Source organism: Carassius carassius, chromosome 26 (genome assembly GCF_963082965.1).
Source record: "Carassius carassius chromosome 26, fCarCar2.1, whole genome shotgun sequence".
NCBI classification, from domain to species: domain Eukaryota; kingdom Metazoa; phylum Chordata; class Actinopteri; order Cypriniformes; family Cyprinidae; genus Carassius; species Carassius carassius.
In genome coordinates this window covers 2,677,969-2,702,697 of record NC_081780.1, presented here as the reverse complement: position 1 = coordinate 2,702,697, position 24,729 = coordinate 2,677,969, and the positions used below count along the sequence as shown (strand labels likewise).

Genomic DNA, 24,729 nt, shown 5'->3' with positions numbered 1-24,729 from the left:
TGAATGCATGGATGGATTTCATCATGAAAACCAGAAAAGGCTTTCCACTCACATTAAGATGCAGTTTGTTTGTCCACTGGCCGATCACTTTGTACTCAGCTGTCGATTTGTTGGTAATCTGATACTGGAAGATGTCGTATCGCCCTGGCGCATCTCCGTTCTGATTGAAGACCACCGGAGTGCCTGCACTTCCTGCAAAACAGGATATGACAGCTTTTTAAATGATCAGCGTTTTATTTTATTCAGTAAAACAGCAACAAAATTGTCATTGTTACGCATTTTTCTTCACATTCAAATGGAAGGAGGGAGCCAATCCGTATCTAGAGAGTAAGATGATGCAAAATTCAAAGTTTGAATTTCCAACAGGTGAATTAAAAAGGCGAGTCATCTGGTATCTACACATGTGAATTTTTCACAGCTCCACCCAAACAGCTGTGGTGCAGGATAGTGTTCAGCACCAGGTGTCACTTAAGTGTAAATAATACATGCAGCTACTTGCAAAAATCACGGCAACCTTGTGAGGAAATAAGAAGATTGAATGGTAATAAAATAAACTTTCAACGAGGTGAGCACTTTAAAAAAAATTCCTCCACACCTCTCCATCCTTCTGACTTTACAGATGATAGTGATTTGGTTGCCTGGCTCAAACTTGAATTTGGACCTGCATTCAGAAAATCTAAATTTCAAATAAATAAAAATTTATGAACCAAAAATGTCATCTGAACTCAGATTCACATCAAAAACACCATAATAACTTTGTAGCAATATTCTACAAAGAACACCCAGAACACCCCAGTCTTACTATCTTACATAACTGTAAAATGCATTCTAAAACATTCTTAAACTGCCCCAAAAGCCTTGTAACCACCTAACAACCACATAATATGCTTTAAATGCACATTGCGTCTACCAATTTCAAAACCAATTTCAGATCAACTTAATGAACCAAAAATGTCAAAAAACAAAAAAGTGTCAAAAAGAACTCAGATTCACATTCAAAATTCAAGTGCAAAAGCACTTTTAATAAAAACCCTGAGGCCTTCAACTATGATAAAAGTTTTATGAGTGCAATAAGCAACCTTGCACATTGAAAATTCACGGAAGTTGTTGAGTACATAAAATAGAGTTGATAAGTCTGAAATTTCCATAACTTAACACAAATAGTTTCATTATAAAACCTGATGATCCTTTTATTCAGCATAAATAGATTATGATTCAAAGCACATCTTACATTTTTCACAATCCAAAAACTTAGAACATCCAACTTAAAACAACAACAACAACAACAACAACAAACAGCACTGTCCCTGTTGTTGCACATAATGAATAGCAGCACAGTTCACTCATTACAGCATTACAATACACTTTTTAAATCACATCTTACCAAACAAAGCTGAAATTCTTCATGTTCTTGCATTACATTGCTAGCAGCTGTAGATACAGTTATTAATAACAATTGTTTGTCAGCAAAATCACTGGAATCAAATCACTTCAGTTCAGGTGAACTGATACAATCTCACAGTCACAACTAATAGACATGCTTGGATCAGCTTAATGAGATTCATTTAAAGGATCAACGAAGAACAGAAATGTCAGCACCTAACATTTAGTTCTCCCAAAATTGAAAATTCTATTATTTACTCTCCTTCAAGTTGTTTCAAATTTTGGGGTAAATTATCCCTTTAAATTCTTTCATACTTAGCATTTCAAAAAGTGAAGTTTTCGCATCCTAAATCTTTGGAAAGTGTCTAATTGGTAGTTTCAGAAATAGAAATAGTCCCATCATCTTAAATTACAAATACCCTGGCTTCAAAAAACACGCAAGGACATGTAGGTTTTAGATGAGACAGCAAACATCCTGTGACAAAGCAATTCAAGAACTTAATGTTTCTTATTCACATTCTTGGAAACATTAATTACAATTTGAGCCTGATATCTGAGGTGAGAGAAAAATGAATCCCATCAATTAAACCACTTTCTTATCATACTGATCACATATGAACCTAAAACTACAATCTTTAAGAACCTCACACCATTTAACTGGGTGACTTTATAATTTATACCTGATAAACAACTTAGAATGTTGTAAATAGACACTGGAGCTATGAACTGCAAAACAGATGTGATGTTTCATTAGGAGAATGAAACCAAACACACCCGTGCTTTAGGATCTGCATGGGAGGGAAAATAATGTGGTGATTATTGTTTAAGAAAACCAGTAGGCTTAAACAGATAAATGGTTCAGGAACTCTGTCCCGGGGCCCTAAACACAAGGAACCAAGTACATCTCACAACTCAAATATATAACAGACTAAAAATGAACACTAGGCAAAAACAAACATGGTGTTTTAAACACAAGCCAAAATGTACAAACCAGTTATAAAGTATTATATATTAAAGAGGATGCAAATATTGACTTTTTTGTGAACCGATTACATTTTAAATCCAACCAGCATTTCAGCATTTAATTCTCATTCACACTCATCATTTATCTTTAAAAAAAAAAAATAAAAATAAGATGTTTCAGAATAAAAAAACGTTTAAATAAAGTACTTACATTTTGAGACCAGATGGCTTTGAAGAAATGTTTGTATTAATGTTACTGGGTAGAACATGTTCATAATGAGAACATTTTGACAGAACGTTAGCTTAAGTTCTGAGAAGGTTCCCTGTCGGCGTGAAAAACACGATTCCAGGTATCATTCGTCTGTATTGCAAATGTTGGGACTAATGTAATCTCTGAATCTGAAAACTTAGAGGACACAATATTACACTTTGCTTGTAAATATTTATTACATGCATGACTCAACTGATTGGTGAAAGTAAAAAAAAACAGCATAGTTAATTTAGTCCACTGCCAATGCTACTTTAAATGGTTGTTTTACACTGCTGGCTACAATTATTTCCTTTCCACTGCAGCCAAGTAAAACGGAACTCTTAAAAAACAAAGATTGTCTCCCAAAAGCTGTTACTCCCCTGATACTTTAAGTTCATAGACATCTTGCAACCATCACTACTAAGATGTTTCTATTTTTGTTACCTTGGGATCTGCACATTTAACCTTTCATTTGGAGCTGAAATTCCAGCCATTGATTAGCCAGACTTTATTTCTACAACTTCGTCATCGTCTTCCTCATAACCGCCCTTCATTACAGCAAGTGAGTCTCTATGGTGAGCCGGCTGATGAAGGGATCGTTTGTGTGGAGGTCAGACACAAGTGCACCCTTCATGGACCTCAGTTGCTGCATCCTGTTCCTATATACACACACACAAAAACCTTTGATTCGCCCACCATGAAGGAAAGTGAGAGCAGAGGAGGGCAAAGCCTCCAGAAGCAATATTTTCAGAGAATATAATGAGCCAGATTCGGCAACAGCTTGTGCAGTGAGCATCCAGACAGCTCTGCTCTTTTATTTAAGGAGACATCAAGAAAAGGAAAATACCACTTCTCTCTGCAAACCCAAGACGTTTTGTGTTTGCTGTGCATGTGAGAGCTGCCTGTAAGAAACGATATCCATCGTCTTCAAATCTCTGCTCCAGGGTGCAAACATCATTTCCTGTGCGGCAAAGGTAGTTACAGCTCTCTCAGGATCACCGCGAGCTTGTTGTCACTGCAGATCAGCATAATACAAGTAAATAAGACCGTGTGCAATCAGTGATGGTATATTATTCTGTTATTAATCTAGCAACAGCAAACTGATCCTTTCCTACATAAGAAAACTATCATGCTGTCGTGATTGGTAAGGATAGTGGCACAGAAGATGGAGCGGCTTACTGAATTTATCCAGTGATATTGATCAAAGCTTGTCTTTCCAGGTGGATGGGGGCAGTGGGAAATTGAGGATTACAGGAGACCGGACAGACGTAATAATAGAGCACTCAGTGGGATTAACCTTTCTGCCAAGTCTTACCTGCTGCTTCTGTTGGCCAAAATCACTGTTACTGTTGCACATATTTAGGGTTAGTGATTTGAACAAATGGCAGAAATACATCACATACAGTAAGTATGCTAATGAAGACGCTCATAATTGAGCAACATGTTTAATATGCACAGTATAATGTTGGTGGGCTGTTTTGAAGTGGACCAATAAATAAATATCTAGCAACCACCCAAAATATCTTATTAACCACCCAGAATACCTTGGAAATAACATTGAACACAACAGAAACAGAATACACTAGGAATTATTTAGAACATCCCAGCAACCACCCAAAATGCTCTAGTAACTACCTATAAACACCCTATCAACCACTCAGAAAACCATATCAGTTACCCAAAATGCCATAGTAACAAACTAGAACATGTAAGTCACCACCCCATAGGACCTAGTAAATACCAGAGGTGGAAAGTAACGAATTACATTTACTCGCGTTACTGTAATTGAGTAGCTTTTTTGTGTACTAATACTTTTTAAAGTATTTTTTTAAATCTGTAATTTTACTTTTACTTAAGTATATTTTGTTTAAAGTATTGTACTTCGCTACATTTTAAAACACATTAATTACTGAGTAAAAAAAAAAAAAACAAAAAAAAAAATCGCTCCCTGGAAACTACGTCAGTAAATAATGGGCAGGAGGGCAAACTGGCGCTAAAATCACAAGAAAGATGCAGACGGTCAAAACAGGCGTTAGTGGTGCAGACACCGCTGAAAACGAAACCCCGTCATATTCTGAAGTTGAACTCGAAGGAAATGAAGTGAACTCCTGGCCATATGTATGCTCTATTATGCAGTGTAAGCTGTACTTGCTTAGGAAGACCAAACTAGCAGCTTATAAAATCTCGACAAGACATCAACCCTTCGCAAGAATGTAGAGGTAAGCTAAATAATTGCATCGTTGCATTGGTGGTTAAAATGAAGCTTTGACATTTTAGCAAGAGGTTTTGCACAAATTAGCCAAAAAGACAGTGGTGAGGAGTGTGCTATATATATCATCTGCGATAATATCATATTTTTTGTTTTAATGATGTGCGCGCTTATAGTGCGTTCTTTCACTGTGTGATTCAGTCTCCTAAAATGCATTTAGAATCATAGGCGCCGATACCGTGGAGCACCCACGGAAAATACCGAGCACCCACGGAAAATGAGCACCCACGTGTGCCAGTACCAGACTGCCAGTAGGCTACATTTATTTAAAATTAAACATTGCAGTTGGCGCTATGAAGCGTCTGCCACACTGTGATTGGTTATGTTGTTGTCAGTGACAGTGACATAACCAGTCGCATGCATGTTCCATATCCTATCCACCAATCACAGCGTTTCTGAAAACGTCCCATCCCCCACTATACAGTGCCATGCGAGTATGTAATCATTTAATGCTTTCCGTAATCACTAATCATTAATCAGACTAAAATGGACAGATTTGTTATAAAAAAAGCCAAACCTATTAATATTGATATATCGACATTATTTTACTGGATCTAGTGGCTTTGGCTTTTTGTGAATAAACGTCCAGTATTTTTTCTCTTTCAAAGTTTTGTCTGTCATGTTCTTCCACCTCATTTCATACCCAGCAGTACGTTAATATGTAAATGTTACGGTACATTCCCTAGACTCCTTAAAGTTCGTAACAGGGTTTAAATGGGAACATTTTTCTGCTCAAGTATAGGCCTATATACGGTTTAAAAGAGGAAAAACTAATGGACACAAAAGTAGCCTACTTTTGGACAGAATACAAGTTCTTTGTTAAATACATAAAATAAAAAAATATTTTTTTAGCCTATATGAATAATGGATTCGAAACCTCAAAGAAAAGCCATGCCACTATCAAAAGAAACCTCGAAACATAAATGAGGTAGACATTCCCAGAAACTCATTATTTTAGTCGCAACAATCGGTTAATGGAAACGCTGTCCTTTCGCAATAGTCTTTTAATCAATATTTACAAAACATTAATTTCCCAAGAAGCTGAACGCATTAGCGGTTACGTGTCAGTTAAACTTTTCATCTCCAATCCTGTTTGTATTTTTGAGAAGTGACGCTGTTGTGTGTGTTTGTATCGGCCGCTGTCCATTAGCCTAAGGTTCTGAAATGCAATATTTTTTTAATAGCCTAGTCTATTTTTTTATTTTTTAAATGGCTTGCGCCCTTGAGCACCCACGGAGAAAAACATAAATCGGCGCCTATGTTTAGAATGATCACAAAATTGAAGATATAGGGGCAGAAAATTCACATATTTATATAATTTCATACATTAAATCAAAATCACACAAAGAATGCCGTCTTTTCCTCCAAAAATCATCATGAATATATACATAGATACATATATATATAACAGTTCAGTAAACAAGTTAATTAAGAGACTTGCGTTTTAGACACCATATTGCCTTTTTTAGCTCTATTTCTAAAACAGAAAATAATTCCAAACACAGCCACCAAAGCACAGTTTTGCGTCTCTGAGCAACGTGACAGTGTTTCGTTCCTGAATGAATCAACCGTTTAAATGATTCGGTTCAATCGCAATGACTCACTTATTAACAGTGACTTGCTGACACATACTGGCCATTTTAATATCACATTTAAAGTATATTTAGATTTTTTAAAATAATTAATTTCTTATAATTTCAAATGAGTATTCAACATTTTATGTCTTGTATATCAAAACATTATTCATGCATTTGTAACTGCAGGTTAAATGCATTCTTGTCCTGCACTAAACAGTGTAATACATCTAAATGCCACTTCCAATGAATCTTCTGCATTTCCTCTGCATTAAAAGATGAGTTTGTCGATACTGATTTGCCTGGTAACAGCCCAAATGTTTTATTATTCTAAATAACTGATTCCTTTAATTAAAAACAACTAGTTTGAGATTAATAGACCTATACCAGGGGTGTCAAACTCAGTTCCTGGAGGGCCGTAGCCCTGCAGAGTTTAGTTCTAACCCTGCTCCAGCACACATATCATGTAGTTTTCAAATAAACCTAAATGATTAGATAAGCTGGATCAGGTGTGTTTAATTAGGGTTATATCTAAACTGTGCAGGACTGTGGCCCTCCAGGAACTGAGTTTGACACCCTTGGCCTGTCCCATTTTTGACTCCCTCCCACTGTTAAAATGTAACTAAGTAATTTTTACTCTGAGTAAATTTTAAATGAGCTACTTTTTACTTTTACTTGAGTTGATTTTTAGACTGGTACTTTTACTTGTACTTAAGTAAAATTTCATTAATGTAATGGTACTTTTACTTGAGTAGAATATTTTTGTACTCTTTCCACCTCTGGTAAATACCCAGGACACTCTAGTATTCACCAGAATATATTACATCCCAGAACATACTAGCAGCCTCCCAGAATACCCTAACAACTACCTAGGACACATAGCAACCACTCTGGATGCCTCAGTTATAACCTAGAACATGTTAGTAATCACATAACAAGTGCATAGCAACCAACCAAAAAATAAAAAAAAACATTGCAAAGACCTAGATCACTTTAGCAACCATTCAACACCATAAAAACACCCTAGGGTACAGGGGAGTAGTTTGCAACCTCCCCAATAGTTATGCCATGGTTAATGGAAACCTCGAATCAGGCTACTAATTAATTTAATTAATTAAGTGCTACCTTTACTTACGAACCGAATGGAGCAGTTCTCAGCACAAAATGACTGAAGCGCAGTTCATGAACATTGTACAAATCACTGCATACTCTGCGTGCGTTCACCGGCGCGCTCAAGAAGTGTAATGAGATTGTTGTGAGCCATTCTTAAAGCTGATGATCAGATATATGATCTATTTGAATTAAAGGTGCTCTAAGTGATGTCACACATTTTTTAGGCCAAAACATTTTTTGTCACATCCAGCAAACATCTCCTCACTATCCACTAGCTGCCTGTCCCCTGAACACACTGTAAAAAAACTGGGCTCACCCGCACCACAAAACATAACAAACTGTTCCAGCCAATAACCCACAAGAAAGATTTGGGGGGTTAGTGCACGGATAAGGAGGAGGGAGGGTCTAGCTAACCTCCGTTTTGTTTGACAACAATTTGAACGTCAACAAGAAGTTACGACTCCCGGCATTGCTTAGAGCACCTTTAAGAGAAACAGCCACATTAAATTGCTATGGAGAAAGTCGAACAGTATCTATAAGAGGTGAAAAACTGATGAAAAGAGGAGAAAACTGCCTGAACCAGGACTAACTAAAATGTTTTTAAACTACTCTTGACCACCTTTACTAGAATTTATCACATTTTATTGTAGGCTTGTTTATCTTGTAAAATTGAGTCTAACTTGTAGAATTTATATTCGATAATCTGTTAGAGCGATAGATGTTTCCCTAACATAGAATTATATTACAACTGTGGCATATTGTAACTATTGGTTCTAAATTTGCGGGCGGTTGTTTCTTCATAACAACTGCTATATTGATTAATTAGAAAAAAAGAATAATAATTGAACTGGTAATGATTACCAGGCAAGTCTTATTATAACAAATTCTACAGTTAAGAACTATGGTACAGTACATGGTCTTCAGATATTTCACAAAGATGGCACGGATTAAATCATTAAGAGCCTGATGAACCATTAAGGAGTAAGAAATAAACAATATCAATATAAGAAAATCTTAAGTTAGATTGACTTCCCATGACATGTTGAATTAGAACATTCTGTCAAACTATAGTCTATAAGTCCCTAAATAATATAAAATACATTACATGTATAGCCTATATCCTATGTGAACAAGTAATTGTTAACTATCTTGTTACTTTATTGCACCAACTTTGCATAGATGATAGCACAAAAGACCAAAAATGAGCATATAAGCAAACAAACATTATGACAGAGTATGACATGGGACTCTACTAAAACAGTTCACATTTCTATATATATATATATATATATATATATATATATAGTTCATATTAAAAGTTTTCCATCATCCTGGAAATACAAAGCAAGTCAAATACACTGCTTTGTTCTTACTTCAGTCTGTCTCAGAGAATTTTTTTCTGTGAACATGATATAATACACCTCCTAAGGCCATTCCTTTATTATTTGAGCATAGAATCATTTGAGAAGAGTACAGAGCTCTGTTACGGAGTTAAACGCCTGCCGCTGCACTCCATTTTAAGATTCACCGTCACGCCGCCTCGACTTACAAGGGGATTTGTTTTACACAACACAATTATCATCACTTTTTTCCCCAGCTCGTCTGAATGCACGCTTCCACAATCTCTCCTCCCGCTCCATCCATCTCAGCACACTAATCTAAAAATAAGTGTATGTAGGGAGCCACTGGAGCGGGTGTAATTGTGGCTGAGCTGCCGATTACCCCTCAGCGGCAGGCAGTGATGCTCCAAGTTGGACGTCTGCCTTTGTATCAACTTCCATTTACTGATTCTGTGGCCTCTTTGCTCTTCAAAAGATTCTGCGTGTGCATACATACTCTATGAACTATGGGTATGTTTGAAATGGCATACTGGCAATGATTCAGCACATACAGAATATTCAACTGAACTAGAGCACTCTAGCAAACTACTAAAATAGTAAATTTCACCTACTATTTTAAATATTAGTATGCATTATGCACATTCCAAACATTAATTTTAATGCACTCCTAAACTTACTTCATTCCATCTCACACAAACACACATGTGCATATTACAACCCTTCACACTTCTAAAAGGCTTCTTCTGGACCTCTACGCATACTCATCCATTTCGTCCCATTCACCCATCATAATCGGACAGCACTGTGGCCATTATCACACACTGGCTAGTGGTTAATGCGGTGTGTGTGGTCTGTGAAGGGACAGAGGAAGTGCAGTGAGGGGCAGTAATGAGAGAGCTCCAGTTCGGGTGACTTGACTCATCAACCAGCACTAAGATGTAATTATTCCACAGTACCAGCAGACTCAGACTCTTAAATGAGGAACCTTTCACTTTCCCTGTGATATCGACCATGGCCAAGCGCCAAGACATCTAAAATATCCGTCAGCCATTACCGTTAAGTAGCACAGGACTCTGTGTGAGTGTGTTCCTTTATAGATGCAAAAAAAAAAAAAACTCCAGGTCACTTAACACCACAAATTCATAATTGCTCATTTTTATCTGTTATTTTACTCAAACAAGAGTTAATAAGTTTAATAGAATAATGTTTTTGTATGGTGACTATTTTAATGACAGATAATGCAAACACCTTAAAACTGAATTTTCATTATCACAATGTATTTGATCCAAATGTTCTATTATGGACATGACCACACACAACAAATACAGTATATACTGAATATACAATGTAAAAATGTATTTGATTATTACTCAATATTATCATTATATATTTCAATTTCTTATTATTTTTATTATTTTTTTTTTATTTTTTTAATTGATCTTATTTTGTCTCATTAACATAGAAATGCTAATTACTATTTTTTTTAATTGCATATTTAATTATTTAAACAACCCATAACCCTAATGAATGGTCAGTCATCAACCACCCAAAACACCTTAGCAACCACATGGCAACATCCTAGCAACCCCCAGCAACACTTTAAACTCATGCCAGGAAGTTTAGTCTTTTTTGTAGTCTAAACTCATCCTGAGAACAGCTGGCACATTTCTGGGGCACGTGCTCAGAAGGCACTTAATGGGGCTCCTTTACAATGGCGTTTCTCACAGTAGGGATCAATTTTGTCTAGATTCTGCAAAAAAAAAAAAAAAAAAAACAACATAAAATAGGACAGGCTACACACTGGTGAATGAAGCAGTGCGTACGAAGACTTCAGTCTGGGAGGCATGGCTTTGGGATCATGCCATTAACAACAGACAATAAAAGTGTCATCATAACAAATGGCTGGTGTCCAGCATTAAGAGGCAATGCAATCTCTAAATAGGCCTAAAGCTGATCTATTGCAATGTAAATCAGCATTCATTCACACATTCAGCACGATTCACCACTTGGATCTGTCCATAAAGGTATTTCTGTTTCTTATTTCTTGCAATGCAAGCCCATATAGAGTGGATTTTTGCATTCTAACTGCACTTAAACCATTGAGCTGAATCACTAACTGATATTGAACCACATTGATGGACCACAGTAATGCAAACAGACCTGGATGTGAGCATGTTGCTAAGTTTAATAAACATAAAAATGCATACATTAACCCTATGGCGCTCCTCTGCCATTTAAATTATTATTTTTTTTTTACTTCACTGTAATGGTACAAAACTAGATAAAGGTTTAGGTATTCGCTATGTGAACACATAACCCAAACCCAACAGCACACACACACAAAGATTTGAAAATGTTAAGTGGCCATGGCCAAAAAGTGGCCGCATTTGGAACACAACTTGTTTAGATTCATTGCTTTGATTTTCTCACCATTCTAGAGTAAAATAAGTTTTGGGAAATATAAACTTGATATAAAACTTAAAAGTAGTATTTTTTTTTACTTTTCATAATAATAAACTTTCAGTGAAAATAGTTTTTAAAAAATTGCATCACAGGAATATATAAAGTATATTTTAAGACATTTTCAAATAGAAAACAGTCATTTTAAATCATAAATATTTCACAATATTACTTTTTAAACAGTTTTTGGTTGCTATCAGTTTGCATTCATTCTTAGATCTTGCTCTCTCATTGTTTCTGTCCATATCTGCTTCACTACAGCAGCATCAGTATGTTATTTGAGGTTCTTGTGTCAGGACTCTGAGGATCTCTTATCTGCGGGAGTTTCTGATTCTCTCCAGGAGGGTGTCAATAACAGCAAAGTGTCTGCAGCGGACTGTGGGATCACGCAGGCGGCCCATCTCATGCTGCTGAGAAAGGTTACTACAGCTAAAAAAAAAAGAGGCACGAGATCGTTAAACAGTCCGTTTTGGCAGCTATAGCCTTTTCCCAGAATGCTCTTGGGCAGAATCAGAGCAATTTTTATTTTTATTTCCCTTTTCTGTTTCTGTTTCTAGTGGTAAATTGTATTGCTGAGAGGTTGCTCGGGAGACAAAACAAGAGTTCTCAGTTATGATTCATATAACTATCAACCTTATAACGTATATAAGAGATATATCTCTTTTGAAACTCTAGAGAAAACGTTTCTTGGGTCTTCGTGTGAGGAGAAAATCAAAAGTCTCCATTTATTCCCTATTGATCTCACTGATGTCTTAGAAAAATCTCATAAAGAAACCTGTTGAAAAAGTGGTGAAACTGTTATATGTTCTTTGAAATTAACCCTCAAAGACCGAGACAACCGCCCGTGGCTTAAAACAACTATTGTTCTTAAAGGGATAGTTCACCCAAATATTAAAATTCTGTCATTAATTTCTCACCCTTGTGTCGTTCCAAAGCCATAAGACCTTCGTTCATCTTCGTAACACAATTTAAGATATTTCTGATTAAATCTGAGAGCTTTCAGTCCCTCCAAAAGACAACAAGGGTCCTTACACGATCAAGACACAGAAAAGTACCAAGCTGCCAAGCTGATCGACAAAATAGTCGATTGACATCAATGGTTCAACTGAAATGTTATGACGCAATGAGAATACTTTTTACCCAAAAAATTTATATTTAAAAAAAATAAGTGCTTTATGTCATATTTTCATCTCTACTGCGTCTCTTTTGGACACACGTTCAGTACCATGACGCAAGCGCGTGGTGGCGCCAACACTGACCCAAATCCAGCACATTCGTATGGTGTAATTGGGCCCGAGTGTAAACAAGGCAATTTCAACGTTTAACATCATTATGCCAGATCTGGGTTTGACAAAAAACTAACCAAAAACAAGGATGAAACATTGGTACATATCAGATAAAGCACTGGAATTTATGTCTTTGTCTATTTTGTCTTTGCACTCTGTATTTTTCTAGATTGTGAATCATTTGCACTGTTTATATTTTTGTTGCAGAAGACAATTTGTGCAGTTGTTTTCACTATTAGCTGCACGGTTTGTGTTCATTATTTTACTGTGTTTTGTTTTTATATAACACTGATTCTATTTTCTTTACTCCCAAAACGTTTTTTGGACACATATATAGGTATATTGTTAGTCAACTAAACAGACCTGTTTTCCACTGAAAAGCACCTATATCACCTATATCTTCATAAGATGTCAATGTATCGCCAGGAGCCACGGGTATTCATGTTGTACTTTTTTTGACTCTTAAAGTGACGGTAGCATTGATGTACATTATATGAATCACCAAGAGCTGTGGTTTCAGCTAACAATCTGCTTTACTCTTCTACTGAAGAAACTACATCTATGGCCTGAAGGATAGATCTGATGAAAAATGTTGCAGATTTTGAAACAATTGTCACTCAGAAATGTCTAGTAAAATTCACAAATAATTACAAAGAAACTGCAAGAAACACATTGAATTAAACATGAAATTAAGTAACTAAAATGATATTTTCTTGTAAAACATACTCCAGTTATCATTGTTATATTTACAATTTTGAAAACGTTTTTTTAGCATTTATGTAACAAACATGTTTTTATGGTTTAACTATAACAAACCTATTCTATGTAAATAAATATATACATATAGAATATTAAATTCTAAGTTTATATCTCACAGTTCTGAGAATTGTCTAAAAAAAATCTATACTGTGAGATAAAAAGTTACAATTACCTTTTGGTAACACTTTATTTTGATAGTCCACTTTAGACATTCTACTAACAGTAAGTACTTTTGTAACTACATGTCAACCCGCAGTCATTAGAGTATTAGTACACTGTCTGCTTAATATCTTCTTACATTTTATATTGATGGGTCCCCAACATACAACATACTGACTATAAAAAACTTTGCAACAATTTGTCAGCTTGTTCTACCAACCCTAAACTGTGAGAGTTGGTAGACACACAGCTGCAAATGAAAGAGAATTAGTTGACATGTAGTAGCAAAGTTACTTGTAATTAGTTGAATGTCTAAAGTGGACTATCAAATTAAAGTGTAACCTACCTTTTTTTTATATCCATATTGGAAATGGGCCTTCCTTGTTTTCTATATGAATATATATTTAAAATATAATTTATTCCTGTGATGCAAAGCTGAATTTTCAGCATCATTACGCCAGCCTTCACTGTTACATGAAATCATTCTAATATGCTGATTTGCTACTCACAAAACAGGAAGACAAATTAAAAACCTTTTCCCTACAACTATTGGCAGCACATCACAATAAGTTTAAGTCTAAAATGATTACTTCATCGAAATGTGCAATCAATACGTGTCATACTTACACAGCAGAATAACAGCAACCAGGTCTCTTTCTCTAATGACATTTCTGTTCACATTCTCGAATGCACATGCTGTCATGTGAATTGTCTGTATCTGTCTTTCACTTCAAACATGGTCGATGAGGAACACAAGGTGGTGGAACAAAAAACCCAGGTTGCATTGCCCGCAAGAAAGCGAATTAATGAGATTTTAATGGTCCCACGTAGCCCTGCCACCTTAATCGCTCAACTGCAGTTATGCAAATGACTCAACTTGAAGGCAAACATAAGCTGATGATAACAAAACGCTGGAGTTGTGGGATAGAAAAATGAAAGAGTAACGAAGACACACAGAGCAAAACTAATATTTAAATGAACCGTTTGATATGGTTTCAAAGAGAATGTTTAACTTCTTTTGTTTCAACAAGATTCAATGCACACAAGGGAAACGAAAACAGTAAATCACGCACAGCTCTTGCCTCACGAGTTATAATGCTCTCTTATTAAGAGGCACGCAGAACATTATGAAGAAATATGAGCACCCCTGTATGCGCTTATCTCACATTTTCCCGTCTCTGCTTTGATGCATGTGTGATGATGTTAAGGGTCACTAAGGGGTGTCGTAAGACTGCGGTGCATCTTGGCAGAGAAATGGCAAACATTACAAGAGGGAAGAACGGCGATCTGTGACTGCGTGAATTAATAAATGAAGCTGGAAATATGAAAAATAAGTGAAAACACTTGAATATGTACTGTACATAGACAAGTACTTGGCGGCAAATATGGGAAGCTGCATCGGTAATAGACATGCCCACGGTGTCGCATAGTAAAATATGGCATAATACTTTAAAATAACTTCCATTAATATGGCTTTAATGCACATTATACTCTATAACGTTTTATGCAATAGTTGAAAAAAAGAGAATTCTTTCATCATTTAATCACTCTTGTGTTGCAACAAAACATTCTTTCATGGCACACAAAGTTCCATTTTGTTTCATTCTAATGTCATTGGTTCTTGAAGTTTCACAACCTTGACTACGTTTAGATGCACACGAATACTGCGGTTATTTCCAAAAGTCAGAAATAATCAGGACATAATCGCATTATGATGTTTACACGTCAAGAGCAAAGCTCTTCACTCACATTTACATGCAATTAACATTATTCTTATAATTCATAAAAAATATATATTTTTTAATGCCATTATTCATATACCCCACTGCACAAAACAAATGATGCATTTAGAAAGAGCAGGTGTTTTAACTGGTGCATACAAAACATTTTTGTATGGTTGTATTCCATGCTGTTTCAGCACCACTGAATTGTGATGGAAATTCGTTTGCCTACGCTTCCGTTGGTTCTACTCGCTGTTTCTGGATGATGGTAAGGAATAGAGACTGGTGGCAAGTATTTTCCCCTAATGCTATCTTCCCCTCCATCATTTCTAATCTGCATATTATTACAGCTTCATGTCACGTCATTCATGTATGTCACGAGCACATGCACACTTTGGTCAGAGCAGCAAAACTGCAATTAAGGTGTTTGCAAAAAAAAAATAAAAAAATCGGCGTACCCCACCCATGTTAATACAATTATGCTTGCTGCGATTATGAGCTTAATTGCATTATTTAGATTGAAGCATTGCGTTTATGTGAGGTAAAGTTTAATCGCAATATTGCCAAAATCTAATTATAATCGCATTAAGAAGATGCATTTAAACGCACTCATTGTAACCATGCATGCGCACATTATTAGCAAATAATAACTTTAATTAGACATTTTTGTGAGACAAATATACATTTATAATTAAGTAATATAATCATAATTTTACAATATATAGTTTGTGTGGTAAATATTTAGCAGAAATATTTATGAAGTCATACATAGTAACTTTTTTTTATGTCTTTACTGTATTTTTTAGCATATTTAATGCATCCTTTCTGAATAAAAATAAGAATTTATTCCATTAAAAAATGCCTTACTGAGCCAAACTTTTTAACGGTATTTACAACTAAAGTATCTGTTAAGCATCATGGGCAGAAACTGAAAGCTGACTTGCCCTTGACCAATTTAAATTCATGAACAGTGCTCCTGAAACTGGATTTAGACTCGGCCCTGAAAGACTGCGACTTGTGAGCATTTCTGATTGTTGTTCAGTTGAAGATCCAAGCACTCACCATTGAAATTAACATTCCGGATGTATCCCAGCAGCTCCTTTCCGTTGATATTGCTCATGCGGGGGCAGAGGCCGGGGTATCCGAAGCAGTAGTCCCTGTGCATGCGGTGAAGCGCGTGTGCCATGGCATAAACCGCATCCATCACAAACTGCACCTTCCCCTCCTGCTCGTAACTGGAGTCACGGCCCACCTTCTCCAGACCTGCACAAACACATACAAAACACACATCCTCAACAAACACGGTCTTTTGAGAGCTCTGCATAAGATCCTTCATTTGGAAAATCCACTCTTGCAGATGCAGTAATTCTCTTCTTAATAAATTGCTATTTAATGTTTCTCAAATGTATCCACTCATTAGAGTAATTAGCTAATCAAACCCTTGAGGAGGCGCGTGCACTGGCCATCTGATGCACACGTTTTGCCCGTTAAAACAGCAAAAATGTGTTCTTTACAAACAAATATTTTCTTCCATATCTCTCGAGATGGGAAAAGCAATATCACGGCTGCCGTTCGCAACAAATATTCCAGCTGTTGTTGTGCGAAAATTGAATTTGGCTCGGGCATCTATGATTATTTCTCTCAATCATTAGAGTGCTTTCCAACTTGGTGTATTTTAGCATCGGATGCCTCCGGGAAGATCTTTCTTCTGACACCACGTTTATGACACAAGGAAGGATAAATAAAACGTGGGCAAGGTGAATTAGCAAGACCTGGAGTCCTCCGTCGTTTCCGCTGTCAGCGAGGAATTAATAGGCTCCTGTAAATGAAATCCAATCCACTTTTATAGCACTTTCAGAGCAATGGGAAAATGATGCATTCGGTCGTCCAAAAACTAGACGGATTACCCAACCTGAACAGTGTGATTAATACAACACACAGAACAACAGGCCAGAGAAAACTCACTCCCAGTGTCAAAACAAGGTGAACGTCAGGTTTATTTGGGGTTACACCTCCACAACGACAAACCATTCACAATAAAATCATGAACTATGTTGGAAAAGAAATACTTGCTGGAAGCCTACGGGTGAATATTTAAAACAAATAACATATAATAAATTATAATATATAATATAGTATAAGCAATGTAATAAAATAATTAAAACACGAATAGAAAATGTATATAATCCTGAATATATGATACATCATTTTAAATAATATTTATATAATATAATATAATAATATTGCAGTATTCAGGAAATAGAGAGCTAGTATACTATCAAACATGAATACAACAGCATTTGGCTTTTGTTTGTTGTAAATTTATTCATTCAGCAGATGCTCATCCAAAGCGACTTACAAATGAGGAAACATGCAAACATGAGCGATTACTCACAAGCAGCCAAAACCAGCAGTGCCACAAAACACAAGTTCACGCGCTGTCTTGATTCAGAGCTGGAGCTGAGGGGCTTTGAGTGATAATACAATAATCATACAACAATGGCCTGTTTTTATGCTTATTACGGTATGTGTGCAGGCTTTTCTGTGTCTCTGTTGAGCAGGAACAGAAAAAAACTGATGCTTATTGAGTGATTGATGGCTGCATGGATGATGGACAGCTTAATGAGACTAACAAGAGTCGAAATTAAATGTCAATTAGTGGCACAAATTAAATTCCCTCCCTTTCATCAAAGACCTGCTCACATTTCCCTTCCATCTCTGGAGAACAAGTGCAAAAAAAAGATGAAATAGTTTCCTCTCTGTATAGTTTTGTAGCAGGCTGAGAGTCTCGTAGAAAAAGAACAATATCTGGCTTGAATTCAGAGCAGATCATAATGACTGGCAGTGTCATTGTGCACAAATTGTGCGTTTTCCAACTTTTTCTTTCTCTTTCTCTGAATTACGTCTTTATGTGCCAACATCGAGACAATAATCACCATTCTATATGCCATCTTATGCCAATGAGGACACTTCGGCTATATAATATATGCACATCTGACTGCATTACTCAAGCCAAGCTTGGAAAAACATCAGTCAACATCAGCACTTGAACTGAAGGGCTGTTTTTAAAGCTAAAATAAGAAATAAATCATTGCATCTGCAAACAAATGACAGACCTGCAAAGCAGGCGTATCTCAGGTGTATACATGGACTGTATCTGTAAAAATACGGTATATAAAACCCCAAAAAATCCAGACACGTTATTTCATTTGTGTGTGTGTGTGTGTGTGTGTTTGTTTTATTTATTTAAAATATAATTTATTATTATATATGGGAGTTTTTTGGCCTCTGCCCTCCTTATGCTCCTGGCTTCTACTTACTGTATAAATAAATATACTAATTTAGATTAAATGTAAATATTGATGTATAAACTGTTAATATTAATATGCATAAACAATAACATATCACTACATTTGTATATCAATATTAATACAATATAAATCAAATATTGAAAAATATTTTTGTAAATACATAAATAAATACATAAAATAAATAACAAATAAATAAATAGAAATTACATATGAATATAATGTGGGCAAGGTGAATTAGCAAGATCTCTCTTCTTGAATTTCGAATTCAATTTAACATTATAAAAAAATATATGATTAAAAATGTAATTAGTCAACCATGTAAAAACACTTAAATTCTATAAAACACACACATTGAGCATCACTTAAAGTATCCTCTTTTTATTGCTTTAATTTTTTTTCAGGAAATTCTTTTTTAATCACTAACAGGGGACAATTAGATTTTAAATATCAATAAGTGAAGATTAAATGTGTAAAAATGTAAGTAAACCCCAGCTTTTCATTGTCTTTCTAATAGGTACAATTTCACAACATCTCAAGCAACATCTTTCTCAATGCATAATAATATCATAAGAAATACTTAAATTTAGCTTGAAATAGCAAAACTGCAATTTTTATTACATATTTGATAAAGTACTTGAAAATCTAACTGAAAAGGCACCGTTTGACAGAATGATGCGTCTGCTTATGTTCCCTGCAAAACAGCCCAAAAAGCCAATGCGTCTGACTGGCTTCCAGACAGCCGATCCTGTTTGCCACTGGAGAGCATATTTCTGAACCCACCACTGCAATTTCTCCAAGCTGATAGGATTCCTGAACTTCAAAATGAGACTGACACTCATGCTGTCCGAGACCCGATGCCCTCTTTCCCCGATTCATTACGGATCACGCAGCGGCCCATGTTTGATGTCGCTGCTCCAATACGTGTTTTTCAGCAGCTAGGATTTATTTGAGGAAAAGATAAACACATCCTGACATCAGTTATTTTATTTGGAACCTTTCTCCCCTGTATAATTTTCAGCAGGTTAGTCTTTGTGTAAGCGCGCGGCTCGTGGAAGAAAGAGTCAAAGCACACGCAGTACCAGAGACTAGTCTTATTGTTGGCAATAAGACGGAGTGTGAAATCGCATTAAGAGTTGCGGCTGAGGTTCTGCCCCCTCGTGCTCTCCAGGGCTTGCTGGGAAGGCGAGACCTGCTGAGCTCTTGACACCAATCTAATAACAGTCGGATTCGTCTCGTCAGCTGGAGCAGCCAGGTGTGGCGTCTGCACAGGACGTCATGCTCGTGCGTTTATTTGGACTTCCTGTTTCAGCAGAACCATGGCAAGGTGCGAGTCCCAACTGAGGACGCTGGGTTTTAATTACGACTCAGTCGTAAATTACACAGCGCAGCAGAGGAGTCTCGCACACATAGAGAGTGGATTCATTTGCTTTCAGTGCACGAGGCGATATGGAGAAATAAAAAAGAAAAATTATGAGCAATGCACAAATGGGGAGGAACCTCATGAAACATGTCCAGCTCATATACTACAAAACCTAATGAGAGAATATGTTTATAATAATTTTCTGCCTATAATGCACATCCCCACCTCAATTTCCCATTGTTGTGATTTAAATAAAATAAAATAAAAATTTATTTAATCAAAATATACAGTTACATAAATGATCAAGCACAAATAAACACAAAATTAAATAATAACAATCACAAAAATAATGAATTAATATGAACATTAATAAGGATATTTAAATAAGTATTTATACATCATTGTATAATTGTGGCACAACCTTCAAATTATTATTTTATTTTACAAATAAAAAAATATATATCTGCATTGCATTTTTATGAAAACAGTAAAAAAATTATATTAAAATCATTAAAAATAATGTGAATTACAAGAACTAACTAACAAGCTACAGTAACTAAATAAATAAAAGAAAATATCTTAATGTGTGACATTAGCTAGAATTACTGGTGTGCTTATGATGATGAAAATATTGTAACTTTTAAACATTTTTAAACATTTAAGAATGTAAATGTATCAAAATTAGGCTACATTTTCTTTATGTAAATTTGGGATTTTTAGGTAAAATATGAACAAGACATGCTTTCGTGATAATAAACTTCTACACTTGTGCTCCCCTTAAAAACGAACAAACAAATGCTTCCAAGAAAGCAGACGAAGATCTGAATCATTCTCTTTTTTTCCCCATTGCTCACCAAAATGGATGGATGGATCGTATTACACCCAATAGTCTGGTTTGACTATAATCTGCCAGGTTAAAGCAAGTCCAGCACTGCACACTGAAAAGGTTAAAACTGCATGTCACAAGGCCAGAAGATGCTGTAATAAAACCAGAGCATGTGAATTCCAGCTTGACACCGGGTTTTTGAGGGCATGATGGGAAAAAAGCAGCTCCTTTAGCATTCACAGCATGGCACTCCAAACACCGCCTGCCGTCTTCAAAAAACCCTTTACTCCATTATGTCTCCTGTCTGAGAAGACTAGCACTCTTATATCTGAGAGATCAATGAGTCTGAAGAGAGTGCGTGATCTTCACAAGTGCGATGATGAACCACAAAACTCTCAGTTCAGCCTAGAACGTCAGACTTCCATCGTTCAGCAAATAATGGCATGCCTGTTACCCAGCGAGAGCCAATAGTGCTGTTATTTAGGGAGATAAAGAAACATTTCTTTGTCTTTTTATCAGATGCACATGGGAGTTTGTTCACTTTTGCATTCTGAGCTGGAGTTTCAGATGAAACAGAAATAAAGTGCTCTTGCACAGCACTGCAATAGCACCTCATCCTTATATGTTGTAAAGTTAAAGAGAGCATTCCTACTCGTCACTGCATCATTTTTGCATAAAATGAACTTGTCACATCACTAGCTGCTGCTGCAGCTCACGTCTCCTCAAATGACCAGCTCTCATTGAAAATGAATGACTTCCAGTTGCTTTGTCACTGCGAATCGTTGTCAGTGCGACCGAGATGGAGTGAGAACAAGAACTTTACAACCAAGATGACGAGATAGCAAGAGTTCACAAGCAGCATTTGGATTTTATAGGACAGTCTGTGAAGAGTCACAAACTACAAAACTGTTAGAAACAGCACCTCAAGGGTTAATATGTTATCCTTAAATCAGACAGGTACATGCATGTGTTCCAAATCAAATACTCGTTCAGTCGCTGACTATTGCTTGTGTATTAAGATTATATATATATATATATATATATATATATATATATATATATATATATATATATATATAACACAAGTTATGTCTTGTCTCATCTATGAAAACAAAAATAACAAATAACAAAAACACAACAAAATTCACTATGGTTCAAATTATCGCTAAAACCTATTTTAGTATAAAATAACACTGATCCAAATCAATAACACTTTTGACAGACTATAAACCCATAAAGCCGACCACAATCTCCTATGCCTCAGTGTGATCTTCTTCAAACCCTCAGTGCTTTTGAATGCTGTAGATGATATAAATAACTAAATAAAAGCACAACTCTGCATGATGTGGAAATCCCTACAATCAAGCGGCTGAAGGGACGGGTCGGCTCTTGGGAAAACAGCGCCACAATTTTCTCACCGCCCATGTCAACACTAATGCGCATCCGTATCTTTGTGAAGTGTTTTTTAAATCTTTATGTAACCGCCTCAGTCCTGTCAGGACAAAAACAAAAGCTCTTTCACGTCCAAAGACACTTCAGCCATGGATAGAAGTGTCGTTTCAAATATTTACAGACTCATTCTTGTAGACAGCGATGGCCGTGCTACCGTTAGGCTCTCAGCGCTCCGGTGATCCTACACAGCTCAGACATTAAATACAACACACAGGTCTTCCATACCACTGTTTTCTAAATGAAGCCATCGATTGCCAGCATCGATATGTCTAATGACTGAAGACAGTGAAGCGGAGCTGAAACGCCAGGCTCGTCTGTACTGAAGTTGCAGATGTTGTCTCATTAGGTCAATGAGTGAGTAAACAAGGGCTGTTAGTTGCACAATAACTTCCACCACAGGTGCAGAAACACACAAACAAGAGTATAGAGCGCACTCTCTGACGACTTCATTAATGAGAAGAGGGTGGAATCGTGACCTTTGCATCATCAACATGGAAAACAATCTGCTGGCGTGGAATCAATCACAAGTGACACGGAGCACAGCGGCAGTGTAATTAAAGAGGCCTGATTGCTTGTAAAGAGTCTCCATCACTCTGTAGAGTAGATGGAGACGAGCGGACGCCTGGGAAATATATTCATAGACTGGATGAGATGAATGAGTTATAATATCCAACCGCATATACACTGAAAAAATGAACTGAAATGGCACTTCAAAATTTCACTTCAGAATTGTGGTAAAGAAAAGACCACAGTTCTATCTATCTATCTATCTATCTATCTATCTATATATATAGAGAGAGAGAGAGATTTGAAAACAAACAAAAAAATTATTAGCACGACAGATGATTTGAGGAATAACTCATGTCTTGAGCACAAAAATGTGTTAAATAATTTAAGGTTAGATAGCTTGTCAAGTCCCTAGCCTCATTCTGAACACTAGTAACAGTGATGCTTACCCTTAGCAAACACCAAAAGTGCTGTTTAGTCCGTTTTCATTACCCACATCTCCCTAAGCTTAAACATAGTTATAAGAACACAGCCCTGGGCTCTGTGTCCCCTGATTCTGCACACATGACCTGCATTATGAGTCCAATGCTTCATTTCTTTTAGTATGTGACACTGGCCTCATGGCTTGAGCTACTGCATGCATTAAAATGAGAGAGTGTTGCACGCAGAGAGGTTTGCATCAGCTGTGGCAGCCTGTCGATAACATTTCCACATCCGATGGGAAGTGGATGGAAGCTTCATAATGAGAGCAAAACGATATCAATTAGACAGCTGAAGCTGTCATTATTCATTGTGCAATCATTATTTTCATATAGAAATGGCCTGTAAAAACCAAGCTGAACAAATTAAGTCAGATCTGACTAAACAAATCTCTCATATACACATTGTGTACAGATGTAAATCAGCACATACAGTGATGATTACATTAAGGCATTAAAGCATGTAGCTTTAATTCAAATTTAATTTAGCATTAAAGCATGTCGTTGTAATGCGACATTAAAAATGCACCTGGCATTTTTTGCTACTGCAAACTTCATCCATTGTGCCCGCCACACTGACCTCATTCCTTCATTTAGTAAAACACACTGCAAAACAATCAGGAGAGATCGATCGTTCACAAAGATGATGCTGCATACAGAGTAAACATTAAACAAATACTCACATTTAAACAAATGAAAACATATCAAAAAGCAAATGTTCTTCCGTTATATGATGATAAAATGCATTTATAGTTAGAGTTACTTTATTTATATACTTTATTTTTCAGGAAATTTGTCTTGGAATCAAATCTGTATAATAATACATAACAAACAACACAATGCAACACAACAAGATTTAAGGGGAAAAAAATTAAAAGGTAATTGTGACTTTTTCCACAATTTTCTCAGAATTGTAAAATGTAAACAGAATTCTGAGAAGAACTCTGCACTCTTCTTGCAAGTAAATTCTGAGGGGGGGGGGGGTTACAGTTGTGAGATTTAAACTGTATTCTATGACAAAAGTCAGAGTTAAACTTTTTAAAATTGGGAGAGTTCTGACTTCTAAGAATTGCGACTTATCTTAAAATTCTGACTTTTTTTCTTAGAATTGTGAGATGTAAACACAATTCTGACATTTAAACTCAGAATTACAAAAAAATGTAACATTGCAAGAAAAAAAATCTAAATTGCATGATGTAAAGAAAAAATGTCAGAATGGCTAAATGTAAAATCACAATTTTAAACTTGCAATTGGCCTAATGGTAAGCCCCGCCCCCTTAGTAACTGTTGCGCACTCGGACAAACAAACTGAGTTGCTACTGTCTTACAATGACAGCTGTCAATGTGAAACCCTTGTCATAAGATGTTTTGATCAATTTGGACACAGAAAGGAAAAAAACACAGTTACCTTTAATTATTAACATTTATCTGCTACAACTAAGTTCCAGCTTTTGCTGAGGACTGCTGGGTGTGATGAATTGTTTGTGTGTTTGAAGAAACAGTGTGATGAAGTTTTC

The 24,729-nt window shown here is 36.1% G+C and overlaps 1 protein-coding gene across 1 annotated transcript in view; it reads right to left on the bottom strand.

The window, feature by feature from the left end:
• The window catches only part of LOC132105499 (metabotropic glutamate receptor 8-like), a 174,649-nt gene that overhangs the window by 19,651 nt on the left and 130,269 nt on the right, over positions 1-24,729 (bottom strand). Inside the window, exons 7-8 of the mRNA XM_059510652.1 lie at positions 16,340-16,540; positions 53-192 (exon numbers count right to left, since the gene is read on the bottom strand). Of these exons, the coding sequence (XP_059366635.1) occupies positions 53-192; positions 16,340-16,540 (341 nt within the window). The remainder of the gene's footprint in view (positions 1-52; positions 193-16,339; positions 16,541-24,729) is intronic.